Source organism: Streptopelia decaocto, assembly GCF_964273445.1.
Source record: "Streptopelia decaocto genome assembly, chromosome: 6".
In the NCBI taxonomy this organism is placed as follows: domain Eukaryota; kingdom Metazoa; phylum Chordata; class Aves; order Columbiformes; family Columbidae; genus Streptopelia; species Streptopelia decaocto.
This window is the reverse complement of record NC_138660.1, coordinates 33,478,602-33,495,207: the sequence shown is the minus strand read 5'-3', so window position 1 is coordinate 33,495,207 and position 16,606 is coordinate 33,478,602. Positions and strand designations below refer to the sequence as shown.

At 49.2% G+C, this 16,606-nt stretch overlaps 1 protein-coding gene across 2 annotated transcripts; it reads left to right on the top strand.

Annotated features, from left to right (window-relative positions):
- The first annotated feature begins 337 nt into the window (after positions 1-337).
- ASB1 (ankyrin repeat and SOCS box containing 1) lies at positions 338-11,140 on the top strand. 2 transcript variants are annotated; one of them, XM_082056086.1, is made up of 5 exons: positions 338-475; positions 618-759; positions 3,700-4,002; positions 8,438-8,823; positions 10,716-11,140. In XM_082056086.1, the coding sequence occupies exons 1-5, from the start codon at positions 415-417 to the stop codon at positions 10,847-10,849; spliced, it is 1,026 nt and encodes a 341-aa protein (XP_081912212.1). In that variant the 5' UTR covers positions 338-414; the 3' UTR covers positions 10,850-11,140. The 2 variants fall into 2 exon arrangements, with proteins under 2 accessions (XP_081912212.1, XP_081912213.1); XM_082056087.1 differs by lacking the exon at positions 3,700-4,002.
- The last annotated feature ends 5,466 nt before the right edge of the window (positions 11,141-16,606 follow it).

The window sequence follows — 16,606 nt, the reverse complement described above, 5'->3', positions numbered from 1 at the left end:
TAAATGATCAGCCCCATGTTTGCCCGTTGCTGGAAGAAGGAGCCCCCAGGCCGCTCTACCAGCGAGCGGCCCGGCTCCCAGTGCTGGGCGGAAAAAACACCTCGCGATTCCCCGGGGGTGGGGGGTGAAGGCCCCGCTCTGCCTCCCCGGCCGGGCTCCGGGCGGAAGGCGCAGGCCGGGCCGCCCACCCGCGGAGGTGCCGCCGCGGGGCGGGTCTGAAGGACGAAAGGCTCCGGCGGCGCCGCGAAGCGCTCCGCTGCCGCCGGGGGAAAAACCACCTTAACGCGGAGGCAGGAAGCGGCCGGGCCGGCAGGCACCAATCAGGCCGGCCCGGGGAGGGAGGGACGGAGGGCTGTGGCAGCGCCAGCGGCCGGGGGAGCGGAGGCCGAGCCGGCCCGGCGGTGCGAGGGGCCCATGGCAGAGGGCGGACCCCCCGGCGGCGCGGACGCGCCCGCCGCCTCCAGCGGGCAGGCAGGTAACGTGGGGGGGTGAGCGGCCGGTGCCGCCGCCGGCACGGGGGCACCTTTCGGGCTCGCCTTGTGCCGGGAGGGGACGGGACAGCCCCCGCCAGCCCGGGCAGGGCTCAGCCCGGCTCCCCCGCTCTCTCTCCAGCGCAGGTCGTAACCTGAAGGAGTGGCTGCGGGAGCAGTTTTGCGACCACCCCCTCGAGCACTGCGAGGACACCCGGCTGCACGACGCGGCCTACGTGGGGGACCTGCCCACCCTCAAGAGCTTGCTGCAGGAGGAGAGCTTCCAAAGGTGAGGGGGCTCTGACACCCCACCCTGCCCGCACCCTCACCTCGGCCACCCTCACGGGGGACGAGGGTGCGAGGTCTCGCTTAGATTTTGGCTGGGGACTCCCTGGGGCTGCTGAGCCCACACCTATCTAACCTAGTGGTTAGTAGGTCAGAGAGGTTCTCCTTCCCCTCTGCCCTGGTGAGACCACACCTGGAATATTGTGTCCAGTTGTGGCCCCTCAGTTCCAGCAGGACAGGGAACTGCTGGAGAGAGTCCAGCGCAGGGCAACAAAGATGCTGAAGGGAGTGGAGCATCTCCCGTGTGAGGAAAGGCTGAGGGAGCTGGGGCTCTGGAGCTTGGAGGAGACTGAGGGGTGACCTCATTAATATTTATAAATATGTAAAGGGTGAGTGTCATGAGGATGGAGCCAGGCTCTTCTTGGTGACAACCAATGATAAGACAAGAGGTAATGGGTACAAACCGGAACACAAGAGGTTCCCCTTAAATATGAGAAGAAACTTCTCAGTGAGGATGACAGACACTGGCCCAGGCTGTCCAGGGAGGTTGTGGAGTCTCCTACTCTGCAGACATTCAAATCCACCTGGACACCTTCCTGTCTAACCTCATCTGGGCGTTCCTGCTCCAGCAGGGGGATTGGACTGGATGAGCTTTCAAGGTCCCTGCCAGTCTCTAACATTCTGTGATTCTGTGTGATCTCCCCTTAGCCTGCTCCTTTTGGAGTTTTTTGGGTTGGGAGGATGCTCAGCTTGCCCCTGAAATCATCCCCCCGTGGGCTCCCAGGAGACAAATGTCAAGCCAGTTAGCAAGCGTGCGGCGGACACGCACAGGCTCTGTCCCAATTGGTGTGGAAATGTAATACCACGAAAATAGGAGCCTACTTGTAATGGGAAAAACATATAAAAGGGATTACAATTGAACATAAACCTGAAACACCCCATGTTATAAAATCTGCCCAGTGTAAGTCTGTGACCACGGGGATAGTTAATTAATTTTCTTGCACCATGGAGAAAACTGCTTGGAGTGCAGAATGTCTCCCAGCCTCAAAAAAAAGTGGCCTTTCAGCAAAAATGAGAATGAACCAGCCCCTCTTTCTGCCACCTGGGCAGCTGGGGCTCTTCGGTGCCTTGGTCCCCCTTATTTTTGTCCCATGCTGTGTGGGAACCCTGTAGCAGTAGGACCAGGCATCCTTTCTTGCAGGAAATGTAAAGTTTGGCTGGAGGAGGAGGGCTGGACCTGCAGCACCATCACACAGGTGGTGGAGTAAACAGAGAAGTGACTTCTTTGAATTTGGGGGTAGGGATAGGGATCCCCAAACCACCAAGGTTAAAGGGAGCATTTTCTCGTAAGGCTTGACAGGTCAGGGCTTGGTACAGGGTTTGTACTACTCTTCCTAAAATGCAGTTGCAGAAAAAAATTGTGACATCGCTGTCCTAGCAAACTCTGTAAATGCACTGTATAAAAACTGCTTTGTCCTGTACCAGTTACACGGCCTGGGTGGAGCGAGCTAGGAGAGCAAATCCACTGCTGCTCTGGCTAAAGAGCACTTTCGCCAGCCTACGTTGGCCTTAAAGAAATCCCTCTTTTCTGCATGTTCCTGCTAGAATGGTACCTGCCGTGACTTGCAGAGAAACTGGGAGTGAGTTCTGTATGTTTATGAGATTTATAGGGCTAACCTGAGATCTGGGTGAGCATGACGACTAATACAGGTTATTTCAGAGGGGATCTAAGCAGCCGCCAGTCAGAGATATCTCTTCTGTAAATGGGCAAAGGCTCTTATGCCAATACAGCCCTCCAATAAGGATGCTAATGGCCTACTGATGCTGTTCGGTGCAGGATGGTGGCACCTCCCAAGCTTGCTCCGTGCTGGCAGGGCTGAGTTTCCCTGGACTTGTGTTTATGTAATATGGTGCCTGGCTAAGTGTGGATTTTGCCAGCAGTGGGATACAGATGTACGCCTGCATTTCCATACATTGCTCCCCTCCTCCTCTTGTTGTTTCCTTGCTGCTTTTGTAACCTTCTGCCACTCTTGGAGCAGCTTGAATTAAACAGTGGTGATCCCCAGCTTGACCACTTCTGATTTGGGACATCTGCCTTTAAAAAAGGGAGTAGGAAGTATTTTTTTTAAATTATTTTTATTGGTAATTTTGACCGAGTTTGGAGGCAAGGTTTGTCCTTCACTGTGGATATGTGCAGCTCCTGACACAGCAGAGCTGCCATAAAGCCCATCTTCCTGGCACTCCTCTGACACAGGCTGTAGTTTCTGTAGACAATTGAATTAAACAGTATTCCCTGAAAATAAAACAGTTTCAGAACAAATATGAGGCCTTGGTACTTATTTTTAAAATGTTCTTTAAGCTTCAATGGTTGTTTGCCGATACCCTTATCTCTAGGCAGGCTGAATATAGCTATAGCTAAATGGAAAGTTAAATGTATTCATGAGGTGCTAATGTCTACATCCTATTATTTGCAGTCTGTCAGAGAAAGCAAAAGCAACTACAAATAGCGCTATGCCAGAAACTGGTTTATTGACAAACAGTGTTGCTTCAGCATGCGATGAACTGGTTCATTCCAAAGTGGTCACACTTGTTGATGACAAGAGGCTTTGTATTTGAATACGGCACGTCTTTTGGTCCATGTGAAAACGAGTTTGAACCGTTAAATATTTTCTGACACTTTGGAGTTACTGTTGCTCTTCCCATTTTCTTTAGGTCAACATATTAGGTCAACACATAGTTTCTAGCTACCTACATGCAGTGCCTAGTCAGGTTATAGCCCGGAGCTTTTCAGGACTGCTATAAAGCACCAAAAAGGGGGAGGAAGATCTTCAAGGGAGCTGTTAGTGCTCTCCCAGCATCCTCCTCCGCAGCTGGGGTAGATGGGGTGGTGCAAGGATGCAGGAGGCACTGTCTGACCCAACGCTTTCCCCCCACACGATGCCAGCCGGATCAACGAGAAGTCGGTGTGGTGCTGTGGCTGGCTGCCCTGCACGCCGCTGCGCATCGCGGCCACCGCCGGCCACGGGCCCTGTGTCGACTTCCTCCTCCGCAAAGGGGCCGAGATCGACTTGGTGGATGTGAAAGGGCAGACCGCCCTCTACGTAGCTGTGGTCAACGGGCACCTCGAGTGTGCCAAGATCCTCCTGGAAGCCGGCGCTGACCCCAACGGCAGCCGGCACCACCGCAGCACCCCTGTGTACCATGCGGCACGCGTGGGCCGGGCAGACATCCTCCGGGAGCTGATCAGGTGAGAGCTGCGTTCCTGGTGGGGAGAGGAGTTGCTCTACTGCCCTCTCGTATTCCTTTGTGATCTTCTCCCCCATGGGGATCGGAGCATCCGTTCCCTCCTTGCATGCCTTGTGTGTCCATGGGCCTGGCGATGCTGGTGAAGAGATGGGCTGGAGAAAGGGTGGAGAGAAGCCCAAAGGGACATCTTTGTCTTCCCCATCTCCTGGTCCTAGTGACAGGCCTATGCCCTGCTGTGTGAGTCCCATGACTGTTCTCCTAAGAAAAAGCCCAAGTGAGGTGTCTCCATTTGAGTCCACCATCCATTATTCAATCAGAGCCACATTTTGCAAAGTATCTTCCCTCCCCTGTGCTTTTACTATCAGCTCCATGCCCCTGATTGAATCTACAAGCAAGTTGGATCTTCCAGTGAACTAAAAATTGTTTGGAAACACCTCTCTCTTTTGCGTAGCTTGGCTGCTGTGACCATTTTTAGGAGATATACTTGTTGCTTGCACTGGCCATTGTTGCCTGCCTGGTGTTTGCCCATCACTGGGACACCTTCCATGCATGTGATTCTGTTTCTCCTTGCCAGATACTCGATGCACAGCTCAGTCGAAGGGCTTCTCTGGGGCAGGGAGTGACAGCCACCACTATGAGGTGATGAATACTCACCTTAGCTGGGCGGTGGGTGGCTGGAGACCTCCTGTCCCCCAGAAAATTTCCACTGCAGCACCAGCAGTGAGTGGGCTCAAGGTCTAGCAATAGACTCTGCAGAATTGAACTTCTTCCTCTGTGGCATGCCGTGACACTTCCTTTCTTCTGAACTGGAAGCTTTTTGTGTAGAGGAACATGCTGAACAACTATATGGGCCATTGATGCCAAATAATAAGGGATCATAAGGGCAAAATACAGGTTGTAGAAAGAAATTGTAAAAGAGAAGAAGGTATGTTGGGATTCACACAGAAACACTCTCCAAGGAATCTCTTCAGTGATCGCAGGTGCTAGAGTACAACAACCAAGAGGATTTGAATAGAAAAATTTTGAAATACTTGGGGGTTTTCTCCTTTCCTTTTTGCTTGTGGGGAAGTTAATTTTCATGCAAGTGCAGCTCTAAGGAAGCCAACAAGTAGAAAGGAGGGGGGACAGTCCCCTCTCCATGCTGCTTTTTCTGCAGACTGAGGGAAAGATGTTCCCCTCACCACGTGCTTGTTGGTACAAGGTTCAGCTCACACGCTGCATTCCTGAGAATCTCCCCTGACATATCCGCTAAGGCAGGGTGAAACGTAGCAAATGGTATTTCAGCAGCACATGGAGAGCTGAGGCATTGATTTATGTGTCTACTCCTTGGGATACCTTGCCAGCAATATTAAAAGCAAGATTTTGGAAAACTTTCAGGATTAAAAATTAACTGGAGTTTGTCCAGTATATTTTTATTAGACAGTGTCTCTCCCAAGGCTGCTAAGCTAATACCAAATTGTCAGATTGCCCAAAATTTCAAATATCTTGGAGTACAGATTTCACAGATCTGTTCAGAGTTGCTTACTTTAAAATGCAGTCTTATGTTACGAAGCTCACTCAGAGATTTTAAAAATGTTGATCTAAAGGATTTGGCAGGGGGAATAAAATGAGGAAGACACTCTTACTGAGATATAAGGAAATACTTGAGCATATTCAGCTCGGGAGAGCCTCAGTGTCCTGAAAAGAAAGCCCAGCCCAGGTCAGGCTTACCACAGGTGTCTAAACATCCCTTTTTTTTTTTTTTTAATCATAAAGTAGCACAATCAGGATTCCTGAATCCTACCAGAATTGCTGAACCAGCTAACCAAGCGATAGGTGAAACTGTATCCATTAATAGTAAATATATACATAGCTATGGAATGGTGATCCATTTTATGAGGCGGCTGGTGGAAATATTTATGGTTATATTGCCTGGGTATAGATTACTTTCCTAACAGCTTGTGATGTGATCATGCTGTGATGGAATCGGACCATTGCATTGTACTCGCAGTGTAACTGAGCATATTAAGGAGGAGAGGACCCTTTTGCCACACTAAAACGGTGAAAAGGAGATCTGTCAAATCATCTGATGCCTCAGGCACATGCCTAACTGTGAAAAAAGCAGAATTTTGTATCCTGCTTTGAGCTAGGGGTTTCCACCGAAGCTTTTGATGACAATAATGGAAAAAAAAAAGGGACTGAAATGAAGGTGTATACCTGCTGTCTGGTGAGGACCGTGGCCATAGGAGGCAGTGGCCCTACAGCATCCCTACAGAAGTCTCACAGCAGCACAGATTACTCGATCCGAATGCTCGTGTAGTTTGATATTAAGAGATTTGTTTATCTATGGCGAACATGTGCCTGTGGAAAACAGACACCTTTACTTATTTAGGCCTCTGTGCTCTAACGTAAGTGATGCAGATTGAGCAAAGTGCTGGGGAAGTCCCCAAGAGATGGGCATGTCCCCTTAGTGTGCAGTGATCCCTGGGCTAGCTGCCTGGCCTGGGAGGTGAAGCTTGGTCCTGTGGCTGGTGCAAGGACCAGCTCACACTTGGCAACGTCATTACTGCCTCACTCTGTCTTTTCTCTGCATTTCTCCACCCCACCAGTCTCCTGAGATCTCAGCCAAGATGTTCATGCTTGGGAGAGCATGTGCATTAGGGTAAAAATACCCTGCATGCCATTTGCAGCTCTTAAATAAGCTTCCTTGGCCCTTGTTCTGCACATGCTTAATTTAAATGAGACTATTCCTGCCCTCGGAACTGATGTATTTGTTTAAGTATTTGGTGTATAGGGAACCAGCCCCTCCTGGGTTCAGCAAGAGCTGCGCTTGCCTTGCGGCAGGATTTATCCTCAGGTGGTTTCCTTATTTGTTTTATTAACTGCAGAAAGGAATATAATGCTATCTAGGAAGACAGAGAAAACTAGTCCTCTGAGTGCTCAGTTTGCAATTTTGGGAGGGGTACCGGTGGGGAAAGGAACCTTTTATTCCTCTGTGGGGAGAAGGGACAGGGCTTTGTTTGCTCTGCAGTGCTGCAGTTAAAACCAGCTACTCCTTAGGGGGTTGTGTTGTCTTCCTCCTTCTTCCCCCCTCAAGCTGCACGCAAAGTAGGTGGAGTTAGAGTGTCCCCATTGCTTGGGTGTTAACCAGCCTGGGGGAAATAAGTGCTTATTTCTGCTGTCCCTTCTTTCCTCAGCATTGCCAGTTTTCAAATTCCATACTTTTTACAGAGAGCAACACTTGGCCTTTTTGCTCCCATTTATTTGGCCCCATGCTTCACTTCCTAAAAAAAAAAATAAAAAACCCACCAAAAAAAAAGAGCCAAAGCCAATAAGCCCTGTCTTCTACTTGTTCACAACTTTGTGCCATCTGTACTTCCCAAATGAAATATGCTGCAGGCGCTGCTCCTGTTTGATGCTGATGTCCATTGAGCAGGGCTTTAGCCAGCTCATGTGCCTTCTCTGTGCCACAGCGAGCCCAAGCCCTTGCTCTGGCCACAGGGCTTATGGAGCAGCTGGGACACTGTGGCACCACGCAGTGCAGATGTGAGGTAGGGGCTTCTCCGTGGGGTAGGGTGAGGCAGGAGCCAGTTGTAAAAGGCTCGAGAGGTTTGCTGCTGCAGCTCGTGGAGGCCTCCTGTTTGTCGCCCTCGGAGTGCTGGCCAGTGAGCTGTAATCTCTTGTGTGGTATCTAGTATAATATATAACCTGTGAGCAGAGCTGTGCAGGAGGGAGGGCGGAAGGTCTGACGCAATTACTTTGGGTTTTTCCAGTTTCCTGCGTGCTCAGAGTTGGTGGGTACATCCCTTCCGCTGAGCTGAATAGCGGGGAAGAGGTCGCTTTTTGACTCCTGATGGGATTTCACCACCCCAGCTCCTTCAGGAGCAGGATTTTGTTGTATATGTTTCACTGCTGAGTGCAGATTTCTGTTTCCATTTCCCTGCTGTTTGTGACAGTCAGATCGATTGCTGCTATTGCTTTTCAGCCTATTTTATCCCGGTGGGGAAGTTATTTCACAGCATCTCTTCAACTGAGCCATTTGGAGACATCCCTGCTCCCCAGCCAGCTCTTTAGCATCCAGCATTACGTGGTGCTGGCTCAGGGCTCAGCCGTCCCTTGTGCCAAGGCTTGGCACATCCCTCAGGAGGGTAGGGAAAGATGTTCCTCAGCTGTGCTCTCCCAAGCCTGGGCTGTTGTGGGCAGAGAAACAACTTTGCTACTTGAAGATCAGATCGCACTGGTTATGGCATCCCCTCTCAGAAGCCCTGCCAGGCCCTTCTCAGGGTAGGTACAGGCAGGTTTTGGGAGGTGGGCCCCAGATGTATCAAAGACAGTCAGAGTGCTCATCCTTGACGTGTCCTTCAGCCTCAGCCCTTGCCATTTTGTCACCCTGGGGTTCAGTTGCAATGCTTTTGCCTTGGTTTCCAAACCTCAGCTCTTCTTTCTCCCCCGCCCAGGTACGGCGCAGACGTGGATGTGAATCACCACGTCGCTTCCCGGGTCCCCAGCCTCTCCGTGCGGCCCCTCACCACGCTGGTGGTCTGCCCGCTGTACATCAGCGCCGCCTACCACAACCTCCAGTGCTTCCAACTGCTGCTTCAGGCAGGAGCCAACCCGGATTTTAACTGCTGTGGGCCCATCAACATCCAAGGCTTCTCCCGGGGCTCCCCGGTGTGCGTGATGGACGCTGTCCTGCGGCATGGCTGTGAAGCGGCGTTTGTCCACCTCTTGATTGACTTTGGAGCCAATCTGAACCTGGTGAAAGTGGAAGCCTTGGGAGTTGAATCCACAGGAAGGGTCAAAGTCAACCCTGAGGCTCTGGAGGTGTTCAAAGAAGCAAGGGGTAAGTGGCTTTGACCTACAGCTGGTTTTATCTACCTCTAGATTCAGGAGAACACTTTGAAGAGTTTATTTGGTTAGTTAGGAGATGCCAAGATGGTAGGGTGTGTGCTACCATCTTCTTTTGGGTCTGTTTGTTCAAGTGCCTTTAGCAAAAAGATAATGTAAGCAGTTTATACCTAACTTAAAAGTGTAAAACAATTCTAGCACACAGAACAGATAACTGGGATTTAACAAGCTGTTAAGCTGGGCGTTAATGACTTCACCACCCCGGATACACCTCCCCAGGAGGCATTACTGGCCAGGCAGGCATCAGGCAGGAGAGGACTGAGGGGCTGGCTTCTGCGGCTCTCTGGCACGGATCCTCAGGGCTGCAGAGCTGCTGCCTCCAGCTCTGTCAACACCCATCACTCAACAGAATGGCTTCCCCATAAGCCTCCAGCTACACTCCCTGTTTTTCTCCTGTTGCGTTTTGTGTGTTTGTGTGGTGCTTTCCCTCTTGAGTCCTTCAGCTACCAATGGTGCCTATCAGCAGCCTGACCTCTGTAACTTTACATTTTTTTTAATCTTTTTCCCAGCTCTTTTCCCTTGCCCAGCGGTGTCCTCAGCAGCCTTAGGCAAGGTTAGGCAGTGTGGTGCTGTCAGGGCTGGATTTTGGGTCTGCAAACCACAAGCAGGTGATGATATATCCAGTGAGACCCAGTTCTCCCAAGCCGTGGAGATGTGCCCTTGCTGTTCTTGAGTGACCCTGTGCTCTGCAGGGGCTGCCCAGAGAGGGACCTGAGAGGTAGTTGTATCTGGACAGGCTACTTGGGAAGTAAAGCCACAATTAGCGGTAGCAAATGGTGGGGAGAGCTTAGATGGTGGTGGAAAAAGGTGGGGAAAAAGCTGGCTTTTTAAAATTTAGCATCCTCTGGGAAGCAAATGAGTTACAAAAGAAGTAAACCAGAACCTCAACATGCCTAAATTTACCTGCTGTTTCTTTCTTTTTTATAATAAAAGCAACATCAATACAGTGCACACCCTTGTTCCAGCAAGGACAGCACCTCGTAAAACCGCCAAGCTCAGCTGGCGAGGGCCAGGGCTTTGCACGAGGGCTGGAAGTGGGGTTTTCTCTCTTGAACTCCAGAGAAATCTGAAAGGGATTCAGGGTGTGGGATACAACTCCCAGCCCCCACCCCAAAATTATTGAGCTTTGCACATGTCTAGTTTTTAAACCTGCCCACACTTTAGATGAGAGGAGGCACACATAAGCCGAAGCAGGTGGTTTCCATTAAGCCTGGGTTTAGGAGGCAAATGGGGCTCTTCAGGTGGAGCATGCAGGATAATAGAGTGGTACCTTGGAGGTCCAGTTCCTGAATCAACATGGGCGCCACCATCCTCTTGTCCCTGTCCTGGAAGAGCTCTCCATGAACTGAGAAGCAGCCCTCAAAAGAAAGCTGGGCTAAGACCTGAGCTGGCTGTCAATGCTTTTGATTCCCAGGGGGTGGCTTAGAGCAAAAATAAAGTCCACATAGTTTTACAATGATCAGATTAGTGTAAAGCCTCTCCTGGTGTAGGTTCAGCCATCATCTCTTGAACCCTGCTATGCAGGGGCTGACTCTGTGGTCACAACCCCGTGCAGTCCCCAGCTTGCCCATCCAAACTGCCCATATGCTGGCTGCCATTGCTCCAAATCTTTGGCCAAAAGGTTTGGGCTCCTCACAGGGAGGATTTGTGCATGCTCAGCTCTCCTGCGCTGCCTCTGTGTTGCTGCACAGGGCATGGCCTCGGTGTCTGGAAGGGGTAAATCTCTCCTCAGCCATCAGCCAGAGCTCAGCACTATTTACACACTGTTGTCCCTCTCTCTTCATCTCTCTGTCCCTCAATAGTTTTTCTCTGTTTTCTTCATTGCAGGCCGCACTCGGAGCCTCTTGTCTCTCTGCCGCATAGCTGTACGAAGAATACTTGGCAAATCTCGTCTGGATCTGATCCATATCCTTCCAATCCCAGACCCCATTAAACAATTTTTACTTCATGAACACAGTTAAAGGGCAACTGGCTGCTTTCTGGGACAGTTTGGTTTGGTAAATGAGTGCGCTGACAAAGCCAGGTGCCAATCCTAACCCTTCGCCCACAGTGAAATATTGTATTGCTCATGGAGTGCACATAATTCCCTGCCCCTGTGGTTTTTCCTCTCCAAATTTAGGGTGCAGTGATTTTGTGTGTCTATTCTTAAGCTCCCGGTTTTCTAACTGGTGATCTCTTTTTTGCAACTGGTTGTGCGATAAGGCCAATAAGCGTGTGTGGCTGTTACAGGAGCAAATACAATATATCCTATAGCTGTTAGCGTATGTCCATTTGTTATGACTCTACCTCTGTTATTGCTCTGTGGTTCACACACCTTGGGTCTCAGCAGCACTTCTGCGTGGGGAAAGTGTCCGTACTTAAGCCTTTTCTCTTGCTATAGCATACAAGGGAGTCTCTCCTTGCCTTGGTAAGGGTTTTACAACAGCACTGTTCTCTTTCCGCCGTCAGTACCTGGCCTTTATTTTCTCTGCGGGTTTGTGGTTGCTGCTATAAAAGTGGGTGTATTTTCTGCTGTCCTCTTCTGGTGTGAAATGCATCAAGTTTCCTGTCCAGCGCTGTTGCGTTACTTGGAAAATTGTATCCATGTCTCTATGTGCTGCAAGGTAGCTGCTGACTTGGCTTTCTTCGTGTAGAGGCCCCATCGCACAGAGGGGAGAGTAACAGAATGTGTAATCCTGTCGTGTCTGAGTCGTTTCTGCAGAGCACCAGATCTGCTGGGGAAGCTTGGCTCTCCGTCCAGCACTGATGGACAAGGCAGGGCTGGCCGGTCCTCCCCCCGACTGCCTGGAACCGGGTCAAGTCTCGTAACCACTGTCGTAACATGGATGAAAAAATGTGGAGAGAAACGGAAAAAAGGTGGTTTCACCTCTGGAGGCTGATTAGCTACACAGCCTGTTGTGGAGATGTCACCTGTGGTTCAACTGCTACTGCAGTGGTGGTGGGACAAGGACTGCAATACTCACATGAAGCCAGCACAAGAACCTGAAAGATTTCTGGGGTACCTTTTGGAAAAGCAGTTGCCAAAATAATCTTCTGTTCACTGTAAAATCGGTTTGATAATTTGGGAGTGACCAGGAGTGACAGAGGAGGGATTGCTAAATTAAACTGTTGCATTGCTGTGCTGGATGGTGATTGATGCAATGCGTGTGAATCTGTCTGTGGTTATGAAGAAAAAGACACCAAAATGATCTCTAAAATGCCTGCTTGCAATATTGCAGTGATTATGGTATAATGAAGGTCCAGTAAAGCAGCTGACAGTGCACAGCACATAGAAATAGAAGTTCCTACCCACTTTTTACTCCATAACCCACTTAAGAGGTCTTTTTGTTTGCCTGCTGCTTCTACCAGCATTGTGAGAAAGGGAGAAGAAAGGACTTTTTGTCTTTTCTTGAAGAGTTAGGAGGTTACGTGCTTCTAACAGCAGTGTTGCATCCAGCAGACTGGGGTCCTTTGATTTCCAGTGCCCCTACGTTGCTGTTTGCCCTCGTGTCGCAATCTCACAGAAAAGTGTGATTCTGTAGTGAGTCGACAGCCTTTCGTGGGGATCTCAAGGTCAGCCGGCTCCTTAAAGGTGGACACGTAGTCATTGTATAGGAAACACTGTCAGAATAGCAGCTTCAAAAGGACAGAGGTGATGGTCTCTCGGGATCTTGGATAAAACATCAGGTGATAATTGGTACCTGCTTTTACTTGATTGATCTAAGTTCTTTCTAGTCCCTGTGTTGTAAGTTGATTTTTTTGGACAGTTTTTCTTTGCCAGTTGTTCTTCCCCTGCCCATGCCATTGGAAAGGGTATTATTTCAGATGTGATCCTAAAGGTGCTGGGGATTTATTTATTGTATGGTGTTTGTGCTTGGGAAGCTGCTGTTGAGAGCTGAGTTAGACACGGAATGGCAAGGACATTAAGATCCTTTCCTGGGAATGATATCGAGCTCTGCTCACTCTTCTCCCTGTCCCTCAGCAGTAATGGAGAAGTGGGCTTGTTTAAGCTACCTCATGTTTTGGATGCCTTTGGCTGGCAGCTGTGGTTATCCCGCCACTTGAGGAGCAGATCCTCACGGCTGCCCCATAGATTTGCCACGTGGACTTGCCCCATAGGTTTTGACACTAGTTACAAAATGCTCTTTTTCCAGAGGTATCAATAAAGGCAAAACCACAGGTCAGTTTCTGGTCCTCCCACTATGGGATGTGTTTAGGATGGAGTTCAATAAGCAACAGTGGGCTTTCTTGTGTGTTTTATTATCTGCTGAAGTACACGTGCCTTTCCTGACATTGCTGTGCTCCCTGATTTTAAGCTAAAGTGGCAAAATTTGTCCTGCTGAGCATGTCGCTGTTGAGAACAGGCTAAAGCATGGTAGTTACACACAGTGCTCAGATACCAAAGCAGAGGATACTTTCAAAACCCTCACCAGGTGAGATACAGTGACAGGGGTATGTAGCTGTAGGCATGTAGGCTTTCAAGGTGAGAAGGCAGCAGTATTGTGCTTTTTCCCTTTCGGGCTTGCAGATGGTTTAGGTTTTCACCACGCTGGAGGCCAGGGCAGCCCATGAGCATGTTGCCTGAGAGCCGTGTGCTTGCTTTATAGAAGTGTTAACATGCCTGAAAGATGCAAACAGGTTGTAAAGCCTCTTGTCACCTTGCTGGTGGAACCATAATGTTTTGCAGGAGCTGAACATGCTTTCTGGCTCCAGTGTGTAGAGGCAGAAGGTGAGGGAGGTTGTCTTGAGAAAGTGCCATGGCAACAGCTTCTTTGGGTCAAATTTTTTCCCCCTTGATTTTTACTTTTTCAAACAGTTTTGCAACCCAGTCACACATTAGTGCCTTTTGGGAGAAGGTAGTAGGGTGGATGTAGAAGGTGTATACTCCGCTGGGGAGAACTCACCCCACCTGGAATGAGCTATGGTGAAATGCCACGGTGTGAATGATGGAGAGTGGCCTGAAGAAATCTGGAGAATTCAGTTGTTAGGGGTGTGGTTAACTCAGTGTATGATGTAACTTGAGAATCTCGTTAAAGCTGAGCCTCTGCAGATGACCTGTTACAATTTCTGTTACAGCTGCCTTCAGTATTTGATCTCCTGGCCGTTGTGCCCTTTCCTGACACTGTCCTACTCATGGACATAACTTCCATGTGAAGGAAACTGAGAAGAGCACCCTCTCCCCATGCTCTGAGTCAATACCTGGTGCTGATACGGTTCCTTTGTAGGTCCTACCAGTAAGCCCAAGCCAGGCTGGGGCTGGGGACTTTGGCCTCGGTGTATGGGTAGGTCTTTCCACCTCAAGCTTGAAGGACTACATAGGTGTTTAAATCCAGCTGATGGAGAGTCCAAAGGATTCCCCTGACCTTGGATATCTCCAGCCTCCAATTCACAGGCCAAAGGATACTTCTCCTAAAGTTCAATAATCACTTGGATATTTGCAGAATCAAAGCTTTGAAGTGCAGGAGACATTTTGCCAGGACTCCCATCCAACTCCCATTTAACTGAGGGTCTGTGCCTCCAGCAAAGCTTTGCCTAAGTGGAGTGGTTTAATACATAGACTTTGAAGATCTCTAATTTTAATTGTAGTGAGATAATGAATCTCAAAATAGATTCATGATATTGGCATCCTGTCCTGTAGGGCCAAAACCTATATCCTCTAGCTGTCCCTGCCCTTTTAAACCCAAGGAATAACAGTCTTCCAATATGAAATCCGAGTAATATATGCCTATATCTTCACACAATATGAACAACATTGATTTTTGCCTTAACTCAGACTTCACAATTTCCTCCTATGTAGCAAAGCATTTTCTTTTGTAAAAGTATTCTTTTATATGTTTTCCATGGGGTAAGCTCAGGTGAGATGAGTAACAAATTAATATCTGAAGTCATGGGTGGGAAACTAAACATTTCTGCAGTGTACATCCACTATATTGAAGAACAATAATATATAAATATATATAATATAAAGTGTGTGTTGTGTGGCCTTGCTGTAAGCTTGGGTGAGATGGGATAACAAGATTTGGAAAATGTTTAAAACACCAGAACAGATCAGGAATTAGCAAAGCAGATCCAAAGCAAGTCTTTTTCATGTGGGCTTTCTACTTGTCTTTGTTGCTATAGGGGATTTCCAGAGCACAAAGTGCTGGTAGTCAGTAACCAAATATAATTTCCTGCTCTTTTGCAAAAGGCAGAGGAAAAGCATCTGTTGGTCTGAAGTGTGGTGTTTGTGTGTTTTATTTTGTTTTGTTTTGTTTTTTTCCCATTCTCAAAATCAAGCAAAGCACTTTTTACACCAAAACCAGCCTTTGAGGTACAGAACCTCTTTTTAGCCCTTTCCGTTCCAGTGAAGAAAGCAGTGTAAGAGCCTACCGAGGACAGAGTAGAGGTGACAAGAGTCCCGCTTCAATGAGAGCTCGTCCATGCTCTGTTGATTTTTGCCTGGCGTTAGATGATCGTGCACAGCAGCGAGATCAGATCGGAGAGTATAAAGATGTTCCAGTGCAAGAGCACGGCTGTCTCTGTCTAATTCTTTACTTCGCCATGGGGAGGGGGGAGTCTCGCTCTGTGCAGTGGAGGGCAGGGACTGGATTTGCAAAAGCCTGAAGTCCTCCTGGGAGGCTGCAGCTGAGTCCTCTGCATGTTCTGTAGCCACTGGAGGGGGCCGGAGAACCGCGCTGCCTGCGAGGGGTGACAGGCAAACACGCAGGGTCCGGTCAGCGTCATTGCCAACTCCTGCCTGGCCACCGTTGGACAATTTTCAGGAGGGATGTGGCAGCCAAATCAAAATGTAAATCATCGTGAACGCGCAAAGGAGCCCCCAAAATCCTCTTTGGTAAGCTTGCACATCCTCTCAGTGGGGCTGACCTGCCCTTTCCTCGGGGTGCTGTGGCATCCTGTGCCTGTGCAGGGTGGCTGCTGTCACCCACTGCTGCTCAGAGTGCAGCTCTTGGTGTTACACCTGTTCCTTCAAAACACGCTGAAAAAAGCTCTTCAGATCACAGAATCACAGAATGTCAGGGATTGGAAGGGACCTCGAAAGCTCATCCAGTCCAATCCCCCACCGGAGCAGGAACACCCAGATGAGGTTACACAGGAAGGTGTCCAGGTGGGTTTGAATGTCTGCAGAGAAGGAGACTCCACAACCTCCCTGGGCACAGCCTGTTCCAGGCTCTGTCACCCTTACTGAGAAGAAGGTTCTTCTCAAATTTAAGTGGAACCTTTTGTTTTCCAGTTTGTACCCATACCCCTTTGTCCTGTCATTGGTTGTCACCGAGAAGAGCCTGGCTCCATCCACATGACACTCACCCTTTATATATCTGTAATCATTAATGAGGTCACCCCTCAGTCTCCTCTCCTCCAAGCTAGAGACCTCTCATTTCCTCACATCTCTCATTTCTGCACGTGCTTTCTTGGTACCCAGCTCTGGAAATGTCGCTCGCCCAGTTTGTCCTGGCATGAAAGTTCTCTGAAGTCAGTATAATTCCTCAAAATATTTTGATTCTTATAACTTAGCTTCTTCTGCTGTTTTCATTGGAGAACTCCCCACCAGCTTAAGCTGCAAGCATTTCTGATGGTAGCTCGGTTCTTCCTAGGGGTTAGCAGATGTGCAGGCTCCGTCTGCAACACCTGGACAAATTGCTTTTTTTGTTTCAGGTGGTAGAAAACGCATTTCAGGTACCTGAGGGTTTAGTCCCTGCAGTTGTCTCCAGTGAGGGGCGCAAACCCTTTTTTAGGATTCC

Bases quoted from the DNA above. Each gene is read 5' to 3' on its own strand.
- ASB1 (XM_082056086.1), top strand. From the start codon at position 415: ATGGCAGAGGGCGGACCCCCCGGCGGCGCGGACGCGCCCGCCGCCTCC. The intron at 476-617 runs GTAACGTGGGGG...TCTCCAGCGCAG, and splicing joins CGCCTCCAGCGGGCAGGCAG to GTCGTAACCTGAAGGAGTGG. The intron at 760-3,699 runs GTGAGGGGGCTC...ACACGATGCCAG, and splicing joins CAGGAGGAGAGCTTCCAAAG to CCGGATCAACGAGAAGTCGG.